The sequence below is a fragment of the Argopecten irradians genome, chromosome 15 (assembly GCF_041381155.1).
Source record: "Argopecten irradians isolate NY chromosome 15, Ai_NY, whole genome shotgun sequence".
NCBI lineage: Eukaryota > Metazoa > Mollusca > Bivalvia > Pectinida > Pectinidae > Argopecten > Argopecten irradians.
This window is the reverse complement of record NC_091148.1, coordinates 8310711-8336185: the sequence shown is the minus strand read 5'-3', so window position 1 is coordinate 8336185 and position 25475 is coordinate 8310711. Positions and strand designations below refer to the sequence as shown.

At 34.9% G+C, this 25475-nt stretch overlaps 1 protein-coding gene across 4 annotated transcripts; it reads left to right on the top strand.

The window, feature by feature from the left end:
• The first annotated feature begins 433 nt into the window (after positions 1–433).
• Positions 434–24988, top strand: LOC138308487 (uncharacterized protein C2orf50-like). Of its 4 annotated transcripts, none has more exons than XM_069249487.1 (5): positions 434–660; positions 14984–15121; positions 15421–15460; positions 21452–21472; positions 23485–24988. In XM_069249487.1, exons 1-5 carry the CDS (start codon positions 614–616, stop codon positions 23674–23676), a joined length of 438 nt encoding a protein of 145 aa, XP_069105588.1. In that variant the 5' UTR covers positions 434–613; the 3' UTR covers positions 23677–24988. The 4 variants fall into 4 exon arrangements, with proteins under 4 accessions (XP_069105588.1, XP_069105587.1, XP_069105585.1 ...); XM_069249486.1 differs by lacking the exon at positions 434–660 and adding an exon at positions 10027–10386; XM_069249484.1 differs by lacking the exon at positions 434–660 and having other exon boundaries at positions 14274–15121.
• The last annotated feature ends 487 nt before the right edge of the window (positions 24989–25475 follow it).

Here is a 25475-nt window from a genome sequence, read left to right as displayed (position 1 = left end):
CCGTCTTGGCTACACCTGGATTAATGCCGATTCACACTGTCTATAACGGTCACTGAAAGTGAAACTATTAAACAGAACTCTAATTACAAAAACGTCATAGTCATCAAAAAGTCGAAATATCTATTAATTAAGTTAAACGCCATTTAACCTGTACAGAGATAAATAAAAGAACTCAATTGATATATTTTTATGTAACTGGTTTAGAGAAATGTCGATTAATCATGTATGTGCATATCAAATCAATAAGAAAAGAAAAAAAAATCCAAAATTTTGTCTTGATGTAATCAATATAAAAAGATTATGTCTGTCATGATACGAAAACGTAAAACATTTAAAAGTTATTTTTGTAACACGAACCATGTCCTAACATAGTTCGGATGTGTATTGCCATTTCACATGCATTATATTGATTGACTTTGTAGGCGTTTTTCGGCTAGCGGATCTAACTAGCACTACTTATCGATTTCAGACACCTGAGGAAGTGGGTATCGATTCGGTGCCTTTCAAGTGGAAACTTATTCCTGGGGATTTCGTAGGACTTGGTTCTCTTTTATACCGGATTTATAAGTGTGGTTGTTTTTCTTCTTCTTCTTCTTCACGTGAACGGATCACCATGGCAACCGGAATGGTCGGGAGTTATATGCTGACGACTCGGACAGGGTAAGAATATCCGGAACGAAAGTTTCATTTATATTTCTTCTTAAAATTTAAGATGATTTCATGAACATCTAAAAGTCAGTTCCTCTTGGCATTCGTATCTTTAATAGCAAGAACTTATTTACAATCTTAAACCCTATATATGGGAATTCAAACATCCTGCGTGTACATGGGCATATAAATGTATCTTGTACGGCACAATTAAAACTTTGTGAAAATAATTACTACATGTTAGTTTGAAAACTCTAGATGTAAGTAGAAAATTTTACCTTAAGCCTATCACGGGTAAAAGAAAATGAAAGAGTGGCTAACTAATATAGTTCTTAAAATATGGTGAATTTCGAAATATATTGGTAAAGAAATCTACCCGAACAAAAAGAAATTCCATATCCCAAACCGGGATGTACTTTAGCTTTAGGAACTATTTTTTTGGAGATATATGTATACCCTAAAAGTTAGTGCAACTCGTAACCAATTTAGTATTATCACGTTATAAAATGATAATATGTCATAAGTCCACCATATTTGGTTATTTGTCCACAAAACTTACGGGGAATATGTATACTGTTATCACTTTTCACATTTATGATATTACGCTAACAATATTTACTATGGTGAAGAATACATAAACACAAACACTGATTAATTCAAACGCGTACATAAAATATGCCTAAATACGAAAAAAGAAGTCAAATGCGTGAATCATTTACGGTAAAACTTAGAGAATTTTTTTAATGTAACTGACTAAACAATAGATCTACCTGTGTAGATTGAACATATGGATTAAATCGTATCGCGTTACAGGTATTGATTACAGGAAACAATAGGTATCGACAGGTGATATATCTACCTGATCTTCCTGTATTCTGTCCAGATTTGACAATTGTCCTCAAAGACAATAGGGTATGATATCAGATTCCGTAAAACAGGATAAATGTTAAACTTTGTTTTAAATGGTATTTCATTCCGACTGAAACTGGTAGTTCATATTAATAGTTTATAGGGGTTGCGTTCAACTATACCTAGACTGGCCACCAGACCCTAAGTTGCGGATAAGACTTTCTCAGCAGAGTTTTTTTACTAGATTATCTCCCCCTAGTTTAAAACTTTCTAGAATCAGGCATGTAGTAGAGACATAAATAATCAAGCCAATTTTTAGTGATTTGTTTAATATTCTAGAGACTGGTAGCCAGTCTAAACTATACCTAGTCATATAATTATATACAAATGTTTGTTCTACATGAAATCCAGGTTAAAAATGTCGGCAAAAAAAATAGATATGATAACATCAAAAGATTTAATGCATTTCGACTGAAACATAATTAAAAACTGCATTAAATATGATAAGCATGATCATTGATTACAGACATATCATCTATATTGCATGTATTCATGAAAAAATGAGTAAAATGTAAATTATAAAAAATATAAATGTACATGTTTATCAAAACACTGTGTGTGGTTGAAACAGAAACACAACATAATTCAAAAGTATTCATCCTACAGAAGGCTTTATATGTTCGCGTATACATGTATATAGAGTTTTTATCAAAACGGAATTTTCTTTTTAACGTGCATGTATACAGATACTGGTACATGAATTTCGTTTTATGTTCATTTGTTTTTATCAATTTGGTTTTGCTCGCACGCAATATATGTTGTCAATATTTTATATATCTGTGTTCTCACATCAGGCATCTATAGACTAGATGTGTCGACATCAAAAGCAAACTTATACATGTACGTGCATTAATAGGGAAGTTCTTTTCGGTATATATCATGGAGGACATGCAATAAGCTTTGCATACACTTTGAATTGTTTACATAAAATATCCAGGAAAAAAAGACAATTAAACTACTTTATTTTATAGCACTAAGTAAAATATGAGTTAAACCAATGTTGTTGTTTTTTTTTTTTTTTTTTTTTTTTTTTTTTTTTTTTTGCTAGACCCCTAAAACGTCTAAAAATAGTTTATGGACACTCTGGTTGGCCCAAATCTATATAAACTGCAACTAATTCTCATATTCCTATAATAATATGTAGAATATGAATTGAACCTAGGTTTTTTTTTATCTAGACCCCTTAAACGTCTAAAAATGATCAATTAACTCTCTGGTGTGTCGAAATGTAAACTAACTAATTCTCAGATCCCTGTGCACCAAATGGGTTGTATACGTTTTTGATAAATTAAAATACTGCTACATCTCAAATTCATATCTTATTACAACATACTTGTTGAAGCTAAACATAAATTCCGTACAGGATTTATAAAGACATTGGTATCATTTCCCTTTAAAGAACCTTAAATCGACACATTGAATATAGTTGAAGCATGAAATTGGCTAAGTTACGTACAAAGACTTGGATTTGCTAAGTAAAAACCATATAACGGCCTATTATAATCCGGAACGGATTAGTTCAACGGGTTTACTAGGTCGATCGTCTCAGTAATTGATATGATTTCTAAAATATAATCTTCTTACATGCACAGGTAATGTTTACCTCGCAACTTCAAAATACCAGACAATATCAAAGAACTACATATAAATATAAATTCTATTCGTGTCGAATTTGGTTTATATTTCCATGCCCTGTAATCATACAACGACGTTTGTTGGTCGCATATTAAAGGGCAATCCTACCGCTTCTATATCAAAGAAAAAAAAAATGAAGATTTCGGGAATGTTTTAAGCACGGATTTTACTTCATGTGTACCTAAACTGAGTCATTTGTTATGATGAGTTTGAGTTACTATAATATAAGAGTGTTTTCTTGTTTTAATTATTTATTTGCAATACCTGACTATAAATATTGACTGAATTTTTATGACGGAAAAGACACAATATAGAGAACACAAAACAAATAAATACTCAAATAGTATACCTATTGTAAACTAACAAAGGTCGACATCGTTCAAATGTATTCGTATAATAAGCGTAGATGGACCCGGTTACCGGACAATCGATTCCGGGGAAATGTTCTATAATCTTTTAAGAAATTAACTATGACTATTGACCACAGGATGAATATACAGACACCTTAATATGAATGTGTTATATTATGTCGGACACAATATTACCCATACAAGAACATTTGGAGAAAAATATTTATAGAGTCAAACGCCTGTGATATGACGCCCATTTTGTTTTTGCCATAGATCAATGAAATAGAAATACTTAGTCTTCTTTTGGACAGTTCAGGAACATCAAAATGCCACTAAGACGTGGACTTTATCGAACCCCTCACCCCGCTCCTGATATATAATTAATAAGACTACATTTTATTAAGTCTACATGTACACTGTCGACGTATAATTCTTCCGTCGTTAAATACCTTTGCACGCGGCTATTTCTCAGGATAGGTATACTTACATAAAGAAACTAATCAACTTTGATTATTTTCCATAGAGGACAGTTTTAAAGTTTTGGGATCTACTATTAAGTCATTTGAATCAATATCAGTTACCTATAACTAGAATAGAGTGCTAGACCTCAATACGTAAATAACTCTAAGGTCCCTGTGATTTGGAATAGATTACTAGACATCAATACATAATAATATCATGTCCCTGTGATCTAGAATTGATTTCGAGACCTCAAAACATAAATAAATATCAGGCCCCTGTGATCTAGAATAGATTTCGAGACCTCAATACATAAATTAATATCAGGCTTCTGTGATCTAGAATAGATTTCGAGACCTCAAAAAAATAATAAATATCAGGTACCTGTGATCTTAAATAGAATACGAGACCTCAATACATTAATAAATATCAGGTCCCTGTGATCTAGAATATGTTTCGAGACCTTAATACATCTATAACTATCAGGTCCCTGTGATCTAAAATAGAATACGAGTCCGCAGTATGTTAATAAATACCAGGTCCCTATGATCTATAATAGATTTCGGGGCCTCAATACAAAAATAACTCTCAGGTTCCTGTGATCTAGAATAGATTTCAAGACCTCAATACATAAATAAATATCAGGCCCCTGTGATCTTAAATAGAGTATGAGACCTCAATATATAAATAAATACCAGGTCCCTGTGATCTAGATAAGATTAGGAGACCTCAATACGTAAATATGTATCAGGTCCCTGTGGTCTAACATTGAATATGATACATCAATATGTAAATAAATACCAGGTCCCTTTGATCTAAAATACAGTAAGAGACCTCAATACACAGTCACCGACATATAGAATAGAGTACGAGACCCCAATATATAAATATTTGTCAGGTCCCTGTGATATAGAGGGGTGTAAGACGTACGTACATAGTATACATGTACATGCTATATTTGTTTCTGACTTCCGTTTCATCATGTTCACCAAGAAACTGATTTCTTCTTGTCATATTGTTATTGTGACCGTCTTACAATGTCTTTAAGTGGTTTTCTTAAGGCGCATAGCGGTTTGTTTTTGATACAAACAGAACATGTGTACATAACCTTTCGTTGTCCTAGGAGTCCAAGAAGAAACCGGAAAATAATTGAATGCGTCTACAGCCGTGTCCGTTTATTAGAAAGCGACAAGAGGTCCGAACTTTTCGGGGGAGGGGGGACTTCCATACATTTTAAAACAAAATACAATATAACTAAATCACTCACTTGACATATTGTTTATTAACAGTTTTTTCAATAATAACGGAAAACATGAAATGCGAAATCCAAGGGTTTGACACCAAGAACTTATATAAGGGTATGAAAAATTGGCGTTAATTATTTGAATATTATTTATTGGAATATTTTATAATTTCCCTAAGGTGCCCCATTTTTCAATATTAATGAACATAAAAGTAAGTTAGTTTTATCAAATACAGAGTGTAATTTAGGGCAGTGAGAAACCGAGGTTTAAATTAGTATCAATCGTTATTGCTAAGTGATAATGTTTAAATTCGTGGATAGTCTTGGTGACAGAGTACTACCGACACCGAAAAAGTAAGTATTCCGGCATTGACTTTGGTATTTATGATTATAAAAGATGCTTTACTGCAGACTGAACATTAACAGTATATATTCTTTTAAAAAGCCAAATGAGACGATCAAACTTTTCAATGATGGTTAAAATGTAAAGGAAATAATTTTTTGCTACTGAAGAAAAATACTAATTCGTCTGTCCTTGTTTTTAATAGAAAAAATCATTATCGTCGGCAGGGTAGCAACTTTAATGGTTCATTTCCATATATTCATATTTTTTTGTAATTTTAATCATTATCGTGTATTTTGCATTATATAAACTGGGTATGACACGATAATAACATATCTGGCTTTTATCAAGACGGCCGAGGTTCGATTTCACGATCGGACGTCATCACAGACAAGTATAGGTGTACAGTGTATGTTCACCTGCATACCCGAACACTTTTAAGGTTTTCTCCGGGAACTTCGGTTTTCTACAGCAGAATTATTTAAGGGCCATATTATATATGAACATGTGTCCAGTCAGCAGTGATTAGAATTCTTTTTAAAAAAAAACTTGTTTCGTACTTATTTTTTAAATAAATAAATTTTGATTTTAGTTTAACAAATACATGTTATTCTACATTTGTTCAAGTAATGAAGTGACTGCGTTACGAATTATAACAATGGAAGTTGTAATTAAGTACATGTGTAAATACAAGTATAGTTGTAGTTAGTGTCTTTACTGCGGAAACTTCTCTTAAAAACCTGACACGCAAAGTGCAAGCAAATCAAACACAAAGTTTTATTATAAAAATAAAATGCATTTACTTCGTATTTGAGTTCTTCCACAACATCATAATTCAAATGTTTCGTAAAATGGTTTCTTTCCTCGGGGTATAGTTTTTATCAGAGTAAAATCTATAAAGAACCACCATTAAATTAACGTTAAATGTTATTACCACGAACAATTATAATTAAAGTCTCATTTAATAGGTTGTCAGTTAATCAGGTGTCATCTCAAACAACACTACATATTTATTTAAAAGGTATGTGTTATTTTGAAGATAACCACTTTGGTCTGTGCTGTACCAGGAATGGAATGGCAGTGCTTTCAAATAGGGGAATGGGGAAGGGGGTAATCAGCGGTAGATATAGAAACTCGTCACAGAATGCCAAAATATACTTTTAAGAAAAAGATCGGGTATTTGAGATTAATTAGACCCGTGATCGGGCGTGTCAAACATGCTTTAAAAATGACAGATGTTTAATTGACTTCGAATTTTTATCTACAGACAGGGGTGTACTGTAACGGAATCTCTCGGTGGAAATTACTGGTTATTCACATGACAGACCGTTCCGTTTCTTAGTATCTTGTCATCAAATCCAAGTGATGCCACGGTCTTTTCCGCAGGGATATGAGAATTAGTTACAGATTATATAATCATGGACCCACCAGAGTGCCCTAAGACCATTTTAGACGTTTTAGAGATCTAGATAAAAAAAACCGATGAAAATCCTAATCTACATGATACTACATACGGTATAGTACCATGTAGAGTATGATTTTTATCGTTTTTAATATAGACCTCTTAAACGTCTAAAATGGTCTTAGGGCACTCTGGTGGGTCCATGATTATATAATCTGTAACTAATTCTCGGTAATTTTCGGTCTCTGTGACTCTACTGTAGTATCGTACTATCAGGTCCCTGTGACGCTACTGTTGTATATTATTATCATGTCCCTGTGACTCTACTGTAGGTTTACATTATCAAGTCCCTGTGACGCTACTGTAGGTTCCTAGGACTGCTCTAGTATTTTATTGCCAGCTTCCTGTGCCCTACTGTATTGCATGTTTCGTGCTCAATCCTCGAGCCGACTTGTATTCATTCCGCGATGAACAGAACACACGCCGTTGTTACCTGTAATCGATACAGATCAATCAGATACCTACCTTTCCCAGGTGAAATATCCACAGGTGAGCTTTAAAGCTTACACACCTGGATAATAGGTATAGACATGTGTAATACGAACGGTAGTCTAGACTTTGTACAGCTGAATAAAAAGTCGACAAGTTAAGGGGGTATCTTACATATGTGTTGTGATGTATTACGTCAAGCATCAGCTAATATTGCAAAATTTTACAATTGCTGGTCAATTAATTTTGGCAATTCAATAGTGTGTAGTTCTGTTGTTAACAAATACACTAATTAATGTACAATGAACTATTTACATGTACCCACAGGTATTTAGCACCCCTGTAAGTCAAAGACCCACTATAAACTAATATCGGTCAATAAAAATTTCTTCTTCAGTATTTCAGGGGTTATTATCACTGTCGTTATCTCTCCCTGGATTATCTCATAGTAAAACTGTTGCCTCCAGTTTCACTATGATATAGTCCAGGGGTGGATATAACGTCAGTGATAGTAACCCCTGAAGTATCGAGGATGATACAATATATTTGTCTATATTATGGTGGACCTTTGATTTCCCAGCGTGCTAATTGCCTTTGACTATCAGCGTACAAAAACTAGCTATAAATAATTTGCGTTTTTATGTCATGGTCCATAAAATGATACACTCGTGTGCATGTTTGATACGAATTAAACAAACGAATATTTTTTATAAGAATTAAATTTCTTTACATATATCTCTGATTTCGTTTTAAAACTATACCTCCATTATTTATTAAACGTAATAGTTAAAGATATAGCGTTCCTACAAGTACTTGTCAGGATAGATTTTCATTTCCATTCTGTTGTTGGATTCCAATTCGACCTAGCCTGGAATGGGCTTTGAAATTTTTATAAGGTTGAGCGAAATCGAAGACTACACGAATAAAGTATTTGAAGTTTGAATACACAAGCATGTTGACCTTAGGAACCTTCAGTATAGAAACATCACGTAGATGTTTACCAATCGGTAGAAACCCATACATACATATTTAAGGGGCTTTATGTTCGGTAAACCTCGGAGATATACAAAGGACAGTCGTCGGGAAACTTTAATTCAGTAATGTATGTGTATGTTTACAAATTATATTAAAACGAATAGTCAAATGGCATGATATCATACCACTGTTAATATCTTGTAATATGTCCACTGTGGGTATCCGTACACGGGATATTGGTATCGACGAGGCGATGGCCTGTCACAGCAAGGGGAAGTTTTGCAATATTTTCACAGTTTTAATGTAATTAATGTATCTGTCGTACAGATATAGTGAATCCTTTCCAACAATGGCATTTTACGCTTTTCGTATATTAGGACACTCGATATTCGTTATGTATTTCTAATTTAAAAATTCATTTTTGTAATTCATATAAATAAATGTAGTTAGTGAATCACTTACGAACTGTTGTATATACTGACCATATTTTCTTGTTTGTGGCCTTTCTTCAAACGTTTAACCATTAGTGTAATGGTCATATCTGCCTTAATTTAATTAATCACAAACAACCGAGACAAAACAAATTCTTGTCTGATTCTGGGCTAAATACACAGCACTCAAGATCATAGCCACAGGGTTTTGTCATTATTTAATCCACGGGGAACAGGAATAACGTTTAGTCGTTGTATCATTTTGTTTGGTTTAGTTTCATTAGTAAAATTTGCTATGAATAGCCAGAGTAATTTAAGAATGTGCAGGTTTAGGAAACGAAGAAATCCGGAGAAACGCCACCGACCTGTTAGCATATATAACGGCCACCGCGTATACCGCTCGCGGTCCAAGGAGACTGCAATCGGCCGCAATTTTTTGCTTGCTACAATATTTTGAACATTGAAGTACCACTTAATTTCTCTTTTATCAATATTGCCAATCGCTATATATATATGTATATTATAAATTAGATTCCATGAATAGTCTAATGGTACCTATAACCGTCTCTATCGCTAATAAAACATTTGCAAGTAAACAAATACGCTGAAAATCTATATTGAGTCAGGACGTTGAAAAGTCGAGGCATTTGATCTTTAGGCATGTCAGCATTTAAATCAATATATCGAAATTGGATACTGACATGTTTAGTGTTGATTTCCGTTGAGGGCGTGCGTATAATATAGCAGTGCTTTAAAATCAGACTTAAAAACTGTCGATTTTCCATCGAGTGTGTGTAAAAAATACAGAAGAGCGTTTAAATTAATGCTTTCGGTGGCGTATTATAGACACATGTGTATAAGGTATATATACCTGTAGGTGAAGGTGGAATTATCGCAACATCACACAATCAATTGTATATTCATACAATAAAAAATTCTAACTCCGTTCACAAAAGAGTCTTTCATGAATAAATTAATTATTTCACGAAAAATTAATGTGTATTCCGTATGAATGTCACTTATGTATGCTATCGATTTCTGCACAGAGAGACACATTCATTGAATGAGTGGAGTGTTAAATGAAGTGTGGTGGCGGAAGGGAGGGAGTGAAATTGTTAGAAGAGCTTTAATATCTATATGTCTGGTATAGGTAGCGGAGTGTGAAGCATGCGTCCTCACTACACACCTGAGCGTCAACATATACCTAGATAGTAGACACAGTGTTTACATTTCCTTATCCGGCTTAACGACAGTCGCTTTTGTTGTAGGGCTCAACTCAATCTCACGAATACAGGCCAAAGCTTGTTTATGTTATAAATCTCTGTTTTCTGTGGAAAGGGAATATACAAACGTCAAAAGTAGTGTGGTTCGTGGTTGTTACGGACAGGAATTGATACTGGAGACATAATTTCATAAACTGTCGGTTGTGTATTGGCCTTTTTTTTTTCCAAAATGGACAGGAAATTCGGGGGAGTGATATTCTCTTTTCAACCGAAGTTAGCGTAAGTATGAGTAGATTTTGAAGCTGTATTGGATATTATGTATATAATATGTCGTGAAAATTTATTGATTTGATAATTATATCGCTAAGTTTGTAGCTATAGTTACAGTACCGTAACCTATATAACACTATGACAGAAATATTATAGAGGTATTCAGTGTTTATAAATCATAATAGTCATTATGAATTTGGAAATTTCTAGAACCCTCATAAGCTTACACATAATGTACAGATGGTGTATATGTTAAACCTATATATCTTTTGATATCATCTTATACCAAGATTCGCGTTATGTATCATTTATTTCATATAACGTCAGTGTAGTAACCCCTGGAGTATGGAGGATGATATTATTTCAAATATCGCCATTTCCTTTCGTCAGTGAAATTCTAAGTAAAATGGATTTTAGGTTTGGATTTATTTGCTTAATATCCTATTAAAAACAGTTAAGAGAGAGAATTAAATGACGTGTCGGATCTATAGAACGTGATGGAAAGCCAGAGTACCTGGAGAAAAATCACTGGACCTATTAAAATTGTGTAGAGCTAGCGCTGGGAAGATTGTGGTCAGATAGAGTATATATATGGAGATGGACCATGCGTTCCATTAGAGATACAGCAGATTCGTATTGATACAACTGCTAAGAACCTGCAAATGGAACGTATGGGGAAGTTGGGAGGAGGGTGGGGGGTGGGGGGGGGTGTGTCATTTTATTGAAAGTTTTGTTGTGGGTAAATGATCATTAATATGGCATATATGAGATGTAATGGACGTTAGGGAGAGTTATTAACACTTATTTGGAGACAAATTACAACAAATAGAGCACTTTAAATTTATCGAGGTGATACAGTATGTCTGTTGATTAGATGATATAGAGGTGATGAGTGTGATGAGGAGTGAGTGATGAAGGGGCTTAACTAGTTTATAAATCGGGGTAGCGTTAGGGTGATGTGCGTGGTTTTATAGTGTGACACATGGTGTTTGAATAAGGACTGACATGATGAAGTTAGCAGGGTGCTGCTGAGGAGGAAGAAGAGAAAAAAATGGGTGAAGAGTGGAGGGGAAGAGAAGGAGGAGAGGGAGGGATGAAAAAATGAAAGGGAGAACGAGATGATGGATGAGTGAATCCAGAAGAGCTATGGACTAGATTAGTTTCTTTTATGGGTCTCTGGTAAGGGTAGGATAAAGAAAGAAGAGGTAGCAAAAATATACAAGATAAAGGAGTATTACACATATACGTATGATATGGGAAATAAAATTAAAGTTTGTGACAACGAAATGAACCCCTTTGAATACATGTATACGTATGTCTGTATACCAGCCATACACAACCACACTGACATCATTGTATTCCAACAATGATAGCGTTGTGCAAGGTTCCGTTTTGGGGGTACGCCCATTTCTCAAGAAGGAATTTATTGAATAAGTCACAGTTTATGTGAAATATTTTAAATGGATTATTACTTAACTGAAATGTGTTCAAACAACAAATCTCGTTTTTGAAATAAAAATTAGAATTGAATTGCGAACCATTGTCTTCATGTATGTATCTTTTTCTCGATTTTCACGCCGTAGTCTTTACATAAATCACACAAAAATGTGTTTGCGACTTTGCGTCATGTGTCTTTCAGTCAGAATTTAATGTATACAAACTCCGCCATGTATACAGGTCAACATGCTTGTGTAAACACTTCAATATCTTTATTCGAAGAGTCTTCAGTATCGCTCAACCTTATAAAAGTTTCAAAGACCTTTGCAGACTAGATCGAATGGGAATCCGATAGAATGGGAATGAAAAAATATTCTTACTACTATAGGAACGCTGTTTATACACACGTGTTCATAAATACTGAAAGCACTATTTTAAAACGAAACACTCATCACCCATCACGAATGATAATACCCTTACGAAATTCCAATCTCTACAGTTTAACGATCCAAACTTCGATATAGGTCTAATGCCGCCACCACAGTGAATTGTAATGTAGAATTTATGGTTTACTAAATGTATATGCACGTGTACATAGTATACATATCAGACCCCTTAATTCTTTCTTCATTACAAGATCCTGTGGCTCCCACATGGGTGTCGAACTCGCGACTCTGAGGCGTTTGGCTTATTGTCAAAAGTCGGACACCTTAACCACCTTGCCAATGGTTTGATGAACGTTTCGTCAGAAAAGACTGTCGGTAGCTAGAGTTCATTGAGTGTTGGTGTGGTTTATGGGTTTATAGACGAGTGTATGTCTCGTATCGCCACTCGTGTTTGATAATATCGATCTTTTACAGGTAGATAAAGTATCCCCGTGTCAACTTGTACGATAAATAGCTACTTATATCCCACTAACCTTGAGTGTTATATAGGACACCGTCCTATAGGTATACGGCCGAAATATATACCAGATACTCACGACATCAAATATATCTTAAAATATAACAGTGTTTAAGTGAAGTACTTTTTCTTCATTTGATACACTAAATAAAAGAAAGACTATCAATTTTTGTGTCGCCTACAACGCAAGGGCGACACTTAGGTATCACTACATGTATTTCGGCGTCGGCGTCGGCGTCCGGGAAATGGTTTCCGTGCGATAACTTAAATATATTTCGTCCGATTTCAACCAAATTTGGCATATTGCTTAATATCCATGAAATCTCATTTGAGTTCGATAATGGTAAAAGTCCATCAATATTAACAAGAGTTTTGGGACTTTAAAATAGTCAAAATAGATAAATCCACGGTTTCCGCTCGATAACTTTAGTATTTACTGTCCGATTTCAACCAAATTTAGTATATTGCTTCATATCAATGTAATCTCGGATGGGTTCGATAATGGTCAAAATCCGTTTATATTTGCAATAGTTACGGGACTTTAAAATCGTCAAAACAGATAAATCCATGGTTTCCGCTCGATAACTTAAATATTTATTGATAACTTGATAAATTCGCCTAGTTATTAACAATATTTTCAACTGTAAATAACTATTTTGTGATGCTGTGCAGGCGACACATCGACTTCCGTGGAATTCTTGTTTAAGATAAATGCATGACAATAAGTATATTGAAATGCCAATCGATTCGTACAAATTATAATTTATCAAATAAGAAGTTTCTTTGGTTTGTTTGACCAAAATTGCATTTTGGGTAATTTGAGGTTGTATGCGAGGTTTTTGTGGTTGGCTCGGAATCCCGACAGAAGCACCATTGAAAGCCTCGAATCACAAATAAGTAAAACTCTCGAAAACTCTCGAAAGAAATCCTAGATTATCATCTAATTATATTATACCCTAGACACATTGCTCTCTTGGCAACAATATAACAATATACATCAACTCAAGCGCATATGTAGCGGTCGAGCCGAGGTTCGAACCCGGGACCTCCGAACATTAGCCGGATGCTCTACCAATTTGAGCTACAGTACCCACAGGGGTCTCAGAATATTAGTTATAATTTATATAAATTTGGACCAACCAGAGTATCCATAGACCGTTTTTAGGGGTATCGGGGGAAAACTCGGTAAAACTCACACCTAGGCCCCTTAAGCCTCTAAAAAAGGCATATGGACACTCTTATGAGTCCATATTGATATAAACTGCAACTAATTTTCAGATCCCTGTACCAGAAACTGGTCAATGATATTAGACCTTGTTCAGCCAATCCCGACACATACCGATCGCGATGACCTGGCCGAAATTCTAATATTCCCTCAAAACCAGGTCGAAATTAATCTAGATGTTACTCTTCCGTGCATTAGAAAGGTTGTAAATGCGTCATGCAGGTTTGGTGATGTCCTAGCGAACATCACCGTTCCAGCAGAACTGTTGTATATGGTTGCCCCTGGCGACGCCATCGATTGTGACCTCACAGTTGTCTCAACCGGAAAGCGTCAATTTCATTGTCAATTATCGAATCATTGATTAGCAACGCATGGCGGCGAAGGGGCATTAAATGGTCTCCCGAGATTGCTGTTTTCATCGACTTTCAAGTGCACAGGAAAATGGCTGACTAGAATCTCGAGGGAAATTGTTCTAACGCGTTGCGGCTGGCATTAAAAGGATGCTTAACCCAGCATGTCGAAAATAGAAACTGCAGCTCAGCCGAAGTATTGGTCGGACGCATACCCAATCGTTAGGAAAAAACATCCGGATTGGAAAAAGGATATCCTTTCCCTGATAAACTTCAACTTCACTCCGAGGATCGATATTTTCCATTAGTCTTTTGGTTGTATGAATATATTGACTTCTAAATCATCCAATCGTATTCACCGTACCTCGAGCTCGTCTCACCGGAACTTACGACGAAGGTCCCACAAGCGGTACCGGAAACTACGCTGGCCAGTTTTGAAATTGGCTGAAGGGCAAATTCTTAGATATTCAATATTTTCTAATCCTTCTGATCATCATTGTATTGGCGATATACAAATTTATCAAGTGAAAATCAAAATTGCACCAATTGCGAGCGTCTCTCTAACATCTTCGAATGCCAAAGGAACGCTAATACCAGGATTCTGAGAAGAAATGCGTAGAGCAAGAAGCAATGTTAGATCTGCTAGTTATCGTTTTATGCTAATTTCCCGTCGTTCTAATCATGTTTACAGTGCAGATGCTTCCGGTGGAGGAGGGGGAGGAGCGAAGGGAAAGAGAGCGGAAGCGGAATACAGTAAATGTGACACAGTCACGCAGGACCGGATATGGAAACAGGCCGTCGGAAAGGAGGAAATGTGCCTCAAAAATTGGTAAGTTTAAAAAAAAATCATGCCTCATTCTAAGTATTGAAATATATTATCTTAGATGGTAGAAATTGAGGCGAAATTATCAGACCAATTAAATTAACGACTGGAAGGTCAAGGTCATGTAAAGGATTATATACCCGTTTAGTGCATATGTCAAGTTCAATCTATGTTGAGGTCAATGTCGTAGAAAATTAAATGTCTAGTGTCGAGTGTTGGGTTCCGGTTTGTGCTTATTGCCACGACCATCTTGATATGCCATCATTTAGATACAATTTTCAAAATCATTTTGATTTTCTTTTCAGGTCAGAAAACTGGGGTTTCCTAACAGAGTTTGATGCTAAGGTGAGCGCACACATATTCAAGGCTTTATACATGAAATACACATAATACAATAATATAAAATGCCAAACGAATGGGTTAAACAAATCAAGGTGTCTGATATCGTAAAAACATTTCACAATTACATTTCTGAAATAAAAACGGATTCAAGAAAGGTATATGATGTGTTATAAATCAAACATATAAAACTTTACAAGAAACACTATAATATGGTATTGTAAAAAATCTGAAATGTATGGTGGCTGATTACGGCCATCTCGTGTTGTTGTGTTGTCGCCTTGTCGAGTTGTCGCGGTCTCAAACTGCGACAACCCGAGATTTAACAGTTAAAATGTCGACTAGTCGCGTTTTCGAACCGCGACAAGTCGACAACACGACAAGACGACAAGTCGACAACACGACAAGTCGACATTTCAAACACGCTAATTAGCGCGTACAGAATCTCGTGTTGTCGCGGTAAAATGTCGACTTGTCGTTCTTGTTGTCGAGTTGTCGACTTGTCGTGTTGTCGAGTTGTCGACTTGTCGCCTTCCTGTACACATTCGCAAACAATGGATAACACTCGCCATATTGGATTGCCAATGAAAATAATTGTGTGCATGTGTTTGTACCTAGATGAAGAAATTTGATAGCAATTTCTTTACCGAGAGTTGTCAAAGTATTTTTCTCTGAACTATGAATTTCAATAATTTGTTTATTATATGATAATCGTGTAATAATGGTCTGGTCATGTCGTCTGATTAGTACGCAGTAATCGTCATCTGTTAATTTTAAGGTCACTTGAACCGCTAAGGCCTAATAGTTCGAAGGCCCGTTAATCCGAAAATTAGAAAATATTGCAATTTTATGGTGGCATATTTCTGCCATCGATTTGCCGACTTACGACTTAATAATGTCGACATCGTTAAGGCATTAAGTCGAAATCATATCGGAATATGTCGACATAAACAGAAGAATTTGTCGACTTACCACATGTACATGCCCACATAATGAATCCAAGATATTTATGTAGAAAGTCGGTAACTCGGCGATTAATGTGTTTATGCTCGGGTGTGACACCGACTTGTCAGTTATTGATGTCGACATCTAAACTAAAAGATGTCGACATCTGGTCTTGAAAGTGGAAATCAAAGGCCACCCTTTCATAGAGCACTGTGTATATGCAGCAAAAGCCACACAGCAGAAATCGACGTTGATTTTGTTAATTAAAGTTTTTATTCATTTGATTTCAAAAAAAAAAAAAATGTGATCCTGCACATCCCGGCCATGAAACTGTAGCCTGCGTGTACGTAGCTGTTAGCCCGAGCTAAGGAAGTGTACAACGAATTATTAATATATATAACCGTGGGTTGAAAATTCGTTTCAAAGCTGTGTGTGTGTTTTGTTGATTGGCATTCGTACCAAGTCCATGTAGTACATACCGTACTATACTATATCAAAAGAATGAATGAAAATAAAAATAAAAAAAATAAAATAAAATAAAAGATTTTTTTATGTTGTATTTTCTTGTGAATCCCGAAAAAAAACAGTTACGTAATTTAAAAGCCATAAAGGTCACAGTACAGGTACACAATACACGTTGGGAAACCAGCTTTACTTGTTAGCTTGGCCTACATAAATATTTACATCCCTCGATCAGAGATTTAAATGTAAATCTCTGCCTCGATACATTATATATAAAGGCACAACGAATTTTTGTTACGGTCTTAATGGTCAGATTCAAACTTTGGGCTAAAAATCCTCCAGGGACGCGGTTTTAAACTCCCAACTCGCGATACATCTGCATCTATTTTTCGTAGTAAAAACATGCGTTCTTTGTAGTCAAACGTAGTAAAAAAAAGTCACGTGCTTATACCTCATTCATGCCATTGGCCGGAATATACAATTGTATTATGGGTAACTAGTGATCACGTGATTTTGTGTTTACTTCCAAATATGGTGATAGTTTGCTTGCCATTTCTTCGGAGAAATTGATTTATTTGAAAATATTTAGACTCCAAAATATTATTAATATTGCATGCTTATCATTTGACTTGCACATATGCACTGTTTTACTATAAATAATGAACTGAAATGAGTTGTAAAACTGCCATTTTCACGTTTTGTAAATAAATGATATAATACGAATTGACCAATTCAATAGGTCTAACCGTCTAATCTAAAATCAGCGAAGATCGGCTACTCCCGGCTAAATTCGTAGAATTCTAAATTTATATTTATATATATTATTACCTGCTTTAGGGCTCAGAACATATACATATAACACAGAGAAAATAAGGCCAAAGTATGTATAAATACCAGGTCAGAGAAATCACTCTATTTGGAAGTAAACACACACTCATGTGATCACTAGTTACCCACTAATACAATTCCATATTTATTTCGGCCAATGGCATGAATGAGGTATAATCACGTGACTTGTTTTACTACGTTTTACTACAAAGAACGCGTGTTTTGTACAATTATGGGGAAAATCCTCCGCGGATCGTGGTTTCATTTCCACCATTTGAAATTGTTAGCAATACTATCATATCATAGTTTTATTTTTTCCATATTATTTCCAAACAAAAATAGTTATAAGCTTCCGCATAGCCCACTTAGCTTTTTGGGAATCTAATACATATGTACACATATACTAAGAAACACGGGCTTATGTGCTTACATGGCAGGTCTCAAGGCCCTCTACCAATATTGTGAATTTCATGGCCCTGGGGTCTCGGAATTTTCCCCAGGGGATAGGGTCTTTACCATAGTTTATATAGGAGACATATTTATTTGTTTGTTTAAAAGCAAAACATTATTCATAACTGTGCATATCGGAATTCAGGTGACTGTTAGACATTCTCAACTCTCATCCATTTGTAAAAAAAATCAAATTTTAACAAACTTCTTCTCCACAACACGGTTTTTCTCATTTTACAGCAAGTACAAAAACAACAACAATCAAATTACAATCATGAATATTTTGTATTGATGTTATTTATTTTTTTTTTTTTTTGCAAATTTTCAGCAAAACAAACATGTTTCAAATCAAATTAATACACATATTTGATTAATATATTTGATCTGCATTCATTATTGAATTTAAAAAAAAAATAAAAAAAAAAAAACTTTATAACATAGCAAAGGTACATGGTTTGTCATTTTAATCAAGGGAGATAAATCCGATTTGAAGGATTTTCCACAAAGTGGAAAAGTTAAAGCCGCATAATCCGTATCTTTCAGGGTCCGTAAATCAACAAAAGAAAATTAGGGTACATATATTATAAAAAGTTATCAACTTTCCCCTAATTACACACCCAAAAAGTCCCGAGTTCAAAAGAAATTAATGATTAAAAATTCGATATCCAGAGTGTTTGAATAATTCACTTTCCATGCATTATTCAACCAAAATTTAGACTGGTACATTTCCTGGTCAACATCAATTATAATTTCAACACAAATTTATTAGATGATGTTTCAAGTAATTGTCGAGTACATTGTATATATACATGAACTTTGACATCTGCCATGGCACAACATGTAATCTTCAATTTATCAATGTTTCACAATCAAAGTCTACTCTAAGCCTTCTGTTTCAAATGGTGGAAATGAAACCACGATCCGCGGGGGATTTTCCCAATAATGGCACAAAACACGCGTTCTTTGTAGTCAAACGTAGTAAAACAAGTCACGTGATTATACCTCATTCATGCCATTGGCCGAAATAAATATGGAATTGTATTAGTGGGTAACTAGTGGTCACATGAGTGTGTGTTTTACTTCCAAATAGAGTGATTTCTCTGACCTGGTATTTATACATAATTAGGCCTTTTGAAGAAGATCTTATTTTCTCTGTGTTATATGTACATGTATATGTTCTGAAACCTAAAGCAGGTAATAATATATATAAATATAAATTTAGAATTCTACGAATTTAGCCGGGAGTAGCCGATCTTCGCTGATCCTAGATTAGACGGTTAGACCTATTGAATTGGTCAATTCGCATTATATCATTTATTTACAAAACGTGAAAATGACAGTTTTATAACTCATTTCAGATCATTATTTATAGTAAAATAATACATATGTGCAAGTCAAAATGATATGCATGCAATATTAATAACATTTTGGAGTCTAAATATTTTCAAATAAATCAATTTCTCCGAAGAAATGGCAAGCAAACTATCACCATATTTGGAAGTAAACACACAATCACGTGATCACTAGTTACCCATAATACAATTGTATATTCCGGCCAATGGCATGAATGAGGTATAAGCACGTGACATTTTTTACTACGTTTTTACTACAAAAAAATAGATGCAGATATATCCCGAGTTTGGAGCTAAAACCGCGTCCCGCGGGAGGATTTTTAGCCCAAAGGTTGAATCTGGCCATTAAGACCGTAACAAAAATTCGTTGTGCCTTTATATAAGTGTATCGAGGGATGTAAATATTTATGTATATATATGGACAGGGCAAGCTACACAAGTAAAGCTGGTTTCCAAATGGGTATTGCGTATCTGTACTGTGACCTTTTTGGCTTTTAAATTACGTAACTGGTATTTTTCGTGATTCAAAAAAAAATGAAATCTTGAAAAAATAGTTGTAATATAGTATAGTACGGTATGTACCACATGGACTTGGTACGAATACTAATCCACAAAGCACACACACAGCTTTTAAACGAATTTTCAACCCACGGTTATATATATTAATAAATGATTATGGCCAAGAGGATGGAAATTTTGTACAAAGCAGAGTCCTTTTGCACTCTAACTTCCTCAGCTCGGACTAACAGCTACGTACACGCAGGCTACAGCTGCATGGCCGGGATATGCAGGATCACAATTTTTAATTTTGTAATCAAATATATAAAAACTTTTCTGAATTAACAAAATCAACGTCGAACTCTGCTGTATGGCGCCTTGCTGCATATACACAGTGCCCTATGAAAGGATGGCCTTTGAATTCCACTTTCATGACCAGATGTCGACATCTTTTAGTTTAGATGTCGACATCAATAACTGACAAGTCGGTGTCACACCCCGAGCATAAACACGATTAATCGCCGAGTTACCGACTTTCTACATAATTATCTTGGAATCATTATGTGGGCAGGTTCATGTGGTAAGTCGACATATTCTTCTGTTTATGTCGACATCTTCCGATATGATGTCGACTTAATGCCTTAATTATGTCGACATCATTAAGTCGTAAGTCGGCAACTCGATGGCAGAAATATGCCACCAATATGGTCTATGGTACAAGCACTGACTTCAGTTTTCTATATTCAAAGATAGTGGCTATTTCATATGATTTGCGCATGAGTAACAGGAAGGCGACAAGTCGACAACTCGACAACACGACAAGTCGACAACACGACAACTCGACAACACGACAAGTCGACATTTTACCGCGACAACACGATATTCTGTACGCGCTAATTAGCGTGTTTGAAATGTCGACTTGTCGTGTTGTCGACTTGTCGTCTTGTCGTGTTGTCGACTTGTCGCGGTTCGAAAACGCGACAAGTCGACATTTTAACTGTTAAATCTCGGGTTGTCGCAGTTTGAGACCGCGACAACTCGACAAGGCGACAACACGACAAGGCGACAACACAACAACACGAGATGGCCGTAATCAGCCACCATAGAAATGTAAGGATATTGTTAACACTCTTGATTGCGTCAGTTTATTTTTCAAATGTAAAGATTTTACTGAAATTTTATTTACTCTTACATTAAGTTTCCACTCTTAATGTCTTAAATGGAATGGTACTCATATGACTACTTTAAGAAAGAGCTCGAAACTTTTTTTTTTTTTAATTTTAATGGAAATACTATAAGCATGTATAAGCAACGCGTAATGTTATAATACCCGGGTATTGATTATTTCGAATTCGTTGATTGGCTAAGTATCAAATATTCTGACCACAATATAATTTGAGTGATGGAATCTTAAACGTTAACTAGACCTTTTTATTAGACACCCTTTTTGTGTAAATTACAGGGAGAAGGAATCACAATGGCGGTAATTTGACATCATTTATGAGTTTTGTTGATTGAATCACAATGTTTTGTTGCTCGAGTTGAAATCTTTAATAATTATTTTTCTTTGTTTTCATACCAAATCTGGCTTTCTGATTGGCCAATATTTTTTTTTGCATACCACTATGAAAATAAATCCAAGAATGGCGCGAATTCCCGACGTTATCGTGACGTCACAATAAAGACATTGACGCGTATTGATTCGGAAAAAAGATTTTATCGGGTTATGAAAAAAATTGTTTGCAAACGTTTGTGACAATCCGCTACGGGGATTCACACAGTTTGCAAACATTTTTTTTTTTCATACCCCGATAAAATTAAAAAAAGTAGTGACACCAATGCTTAAATGGACTGTCTATTTTTCGTTAAGAAGGACCGATACAAATATAATTTAAATTGAAGGACACAAATGGTAATCAACTCGAGTAACAGAACTGGTTTTGGGTGATGTTTGAAATGTACAGTTTTCGGTTTGGTTTGTTCCATCATTATAATTTCCATTATCCCAGCACATTCCATCTTCAAACCAGGGACTAGTTCATCATCATATCATCATGATGTTTAGACACCATTTTGTGTTCATTTTCAGCTAAAATGTCCATCACACCATCTGCCAAATCACGTGTTACATGTTATTAACAAATGTTATTTCTTATATCTTACAGACTAATTTACTTTGTGGGTAGGCATGGTTATTACGTCATATATTTGTGCGCGTACGTCATTATTTCAGGGAACACGACGTTATTTTAACTCATATAATAATGACGTCATAATCGATACCTACCCACATGGGCAGATAACTCTGTATCATGCAAAGACGAAATGCAGACTTAAAAGTTTGATCACACATGAAAGAATAACATGGATGCACGGACGGACAAAACAATCTAATGACAAAAATAGATTAAAACCCCGTCTGACACTTGTGAACTACACAATGTTCAGAACGATCTTATGGGTGACGACAAGATGAAAGACGACATAGATTGCAGGACAAATGAAGAAGATTACATGTACTTTGAATTATTTTGCAGTGCAATTCACGAGTGTATCATATCGTTGATATTAAGTTTTGCTGTATGCCATTATTTCGCTAATGCGTTTGTGTTAATTAAGTTTCGATATTTGCATATTTTATTTTCATATAAAATGTGGTGTATCGATGGGAAAGAAACCGATGGGAAAGAGGTTAAGAATGTTTGCTAGGAGCTTAGTAGCTAACTACAAAATTAAAGCTTAGGCATGCGAACTAAGGCTCTGTAGTGAGTTTCAATTTTCTCACTCTGTTTCAAAGAGTGCTTGCCAAAATCAACTTAAGAATTGCGAAAATTTCACATGATAGAACAGTCCAAAATGCCACAAGAACGTGACGCCACAGTTGTAGTGTCAGGGTTCACGTAAGATAGGTGATAAAATGGTTGTTTCATCATTGATGTTAATGAATTGTACTTGTACAAAATTTCTCGGAATTTTAATGCAAAATTCTTAGCAACTGTAAATCTAAATACAAAATCCCTACGGATGGACGAATGCCAGTTGGACATTGGTAAATTCAACATAGTGCGTTAGAGCGCATCATTAGATTTGCCGTTGTCCAGCTGGAATTCATCCTCTCCTAATTGCCAACTGAATGCAGTTCGAGTGACATCGTCGAGAGCGGTACCCATGGCAAATGATTTTGCTCTTTATATATATATATATTTAAACCACTATTTAGATTTGGATTCTGGGTTTGTTTTCTTTTGCAATGAATATGCATGTATGAAAATCGAATCAGAATTTTATTTTTGATCGCCGTTGCTGGCACACTAGTTATATCTTATATGAAATCGTCTGAAGCTATCTTGTATAAGTAACAAAGATTCAGATATCTTGCTACATTTGTATATCTTTGCAAATATTAAAGCGGAATCACGCAAGTTTCCGGCGATGGAACAAAAACGCTTTGCCTTTTTTTATCTATCTAATGGTAATTTTGTCTCTGTTTCACAGGGAAACCGCAAGGAACCCGAGCCTTTACCAGAAAAAATCAGCATATTCTCAGATGACGTGCCCAATACAAATTCTGGAAATTATGGGTCAAAGGTCAATACAGAAGTTGGCAAAACCATGCAACAGCTCGAATTTCAATTTTACAGTGGAAAACGAAGGAAAAAGATGGGCAATGATCTAGTATGCTACTAATTAGGTATCTTATTTAACATTGGTCTCACAAAAGGTCACGTTTGAGAAGTGACGTCACAAACAAAAGGTCACGCTTGAGGAGTGACGTCGCAAACGAAAGGTCACGTCATCAGAGTAAGGTCACACAAACTGTTTGTCTCTGCAATGTGTATCTGAAGCATGGACCAGTAAAGGACGATTTCTGTAAATAATTTCATTTTCATCTTCATGGATTTTCCGAGATAACAAAGGATGTGTATTCGTAAGCAATAATAATACTATTGAGTACCTCGATATGAAATTGAAATTGTTCGAAATTGTGTTTTTTATTCAATATAATAGTTGCTACAAAACATTGCTGTTATATAGAGAAGTTACAGCTATCATACCTAAAGCTTTTCGATATGGTAGATATATGATTTGTTTTTTCCCCCAAGATTCCAATGTTATAACTTTAAATCTGAAGGCAATTTGGATCAATGTTTTATATAGAGAAGCATAATGCTGAATAAGATATTGTTTCCTAATCTATTTATCCCTAATTATTATCAATGTAGCTTCGACATTTGTCTTTTTAGTCTGTGATACATGCCTTTATCATTTCAAGTTATTTCTTCTGGAAATATTTCTTTTTTCTACATTTGTCTAAATAACTTGTACATTTTATATGTCATTGTGATGTCCTTTGTCAGTTACTGTTTTGTGTGTGGAAAAGAAGTTTATCGTTTATTTTAGTTCAGTTCATTCACCCCTGAAATTTCATAATGGACTGGTCTAGACTTTGATTTAGAAGAGCCTAAATGTGTCTTTAGGGGTGAATTGTTTATTATAATGTAAAGATTCGTTACTATATATATATATTTATAAATGTTATGTCATGATTAATATTAAGATTTATATTTTTATAGACGTGATATCATAATCGTGTTGGTATTGATGTATAAATGTACCCTACAGATTAATATATTGTCATTCCGTCCATATTCGGCTAACTTCGACAGATTCCGTGTGTTTCCATAAAAGGTAATGCGAATCTGCTAAGCTATACAATCGCATCATCATGGAGAAATTTCCGGCAATCTTCGGAAATTCATATATATCCGAAGATTGCCGGGAACTTCTATGAAATGTTGGATAGCCATTTGCATTTTCTAGATCATTTAATGATAATACAATTTTGGACACTAAATGAAAATATTTAGATTAAAAAAAAATATATAACTTTTTAAGATCATACTATTAATGTATCATGTATGTCTCACAACAACCATACATTTATGGATAATAACACTGCATGTTGAAGAGTCCGGTTTAATAAAACATTTAATATGAATCACGATTTTGTATTTTTATTTTATACGTGTGCTTGTCTCCGGCTGTGTTTGTCTATCCGGATGGCGGTTTCTAGACGTAACACTATTATAAGATTGGTGAATTTGGTCGAAATTTCATTTTTAGTTTTTGTATAAAATGGTATATGTCATCAGACCAAGGTCAGTCACCTATGATATTATTTAGCAATACTGAGAATACTTGCTAATGTAATACACCTGGCATTCTGAAGGCTCCGTCATAAACAATTACTACAGCTATCAGACAAAAAAGGCCTAATAACATAGGCACGTTTTGTGGACTACAGCAGTGTACGTGTCCTTGCTTTTGGTATCTCATCTTTTCCGCCAAACAAAAGCTTTCGAATTCGCATATGGTGCCTTTTTCTTTGGCATCCCTCAAAAAAAAAAACACCCTTCATACCCATCCCCCCCCCCATCAAGTAATATCTAAATTTTGACAAATCAGAAGCATGGTGGATATTTTTT

What these genes read in the sequence shown, in the direction of transcription:
- LOC138308487 (XM_069249484.1), top strand. Translation starts at nt 14,904, where the DNA reads ATGCGTAGAGCAAGAAGCAATGTTAGATCTGCTAGTTATCGTTTTATG. An exon ending in GAAATGTGCCTCAAAAATTG is followed by an intron (nt 15,122 to 15,420) that starts GTAAGTTTAAAA and finishes TTTTCTTTTCAG; the next exon opens with GTCAGAAAACTGGGGTTTCC. An exon ending in GAGAAGGAATCACAATGGCG is followed by an intron (nt 21,473 to 23,484) that starts GTAATTTGACAT and finishes TCTGTTTCACAG; the next exon opens with GGAAACCGCAAGGAACCCGA.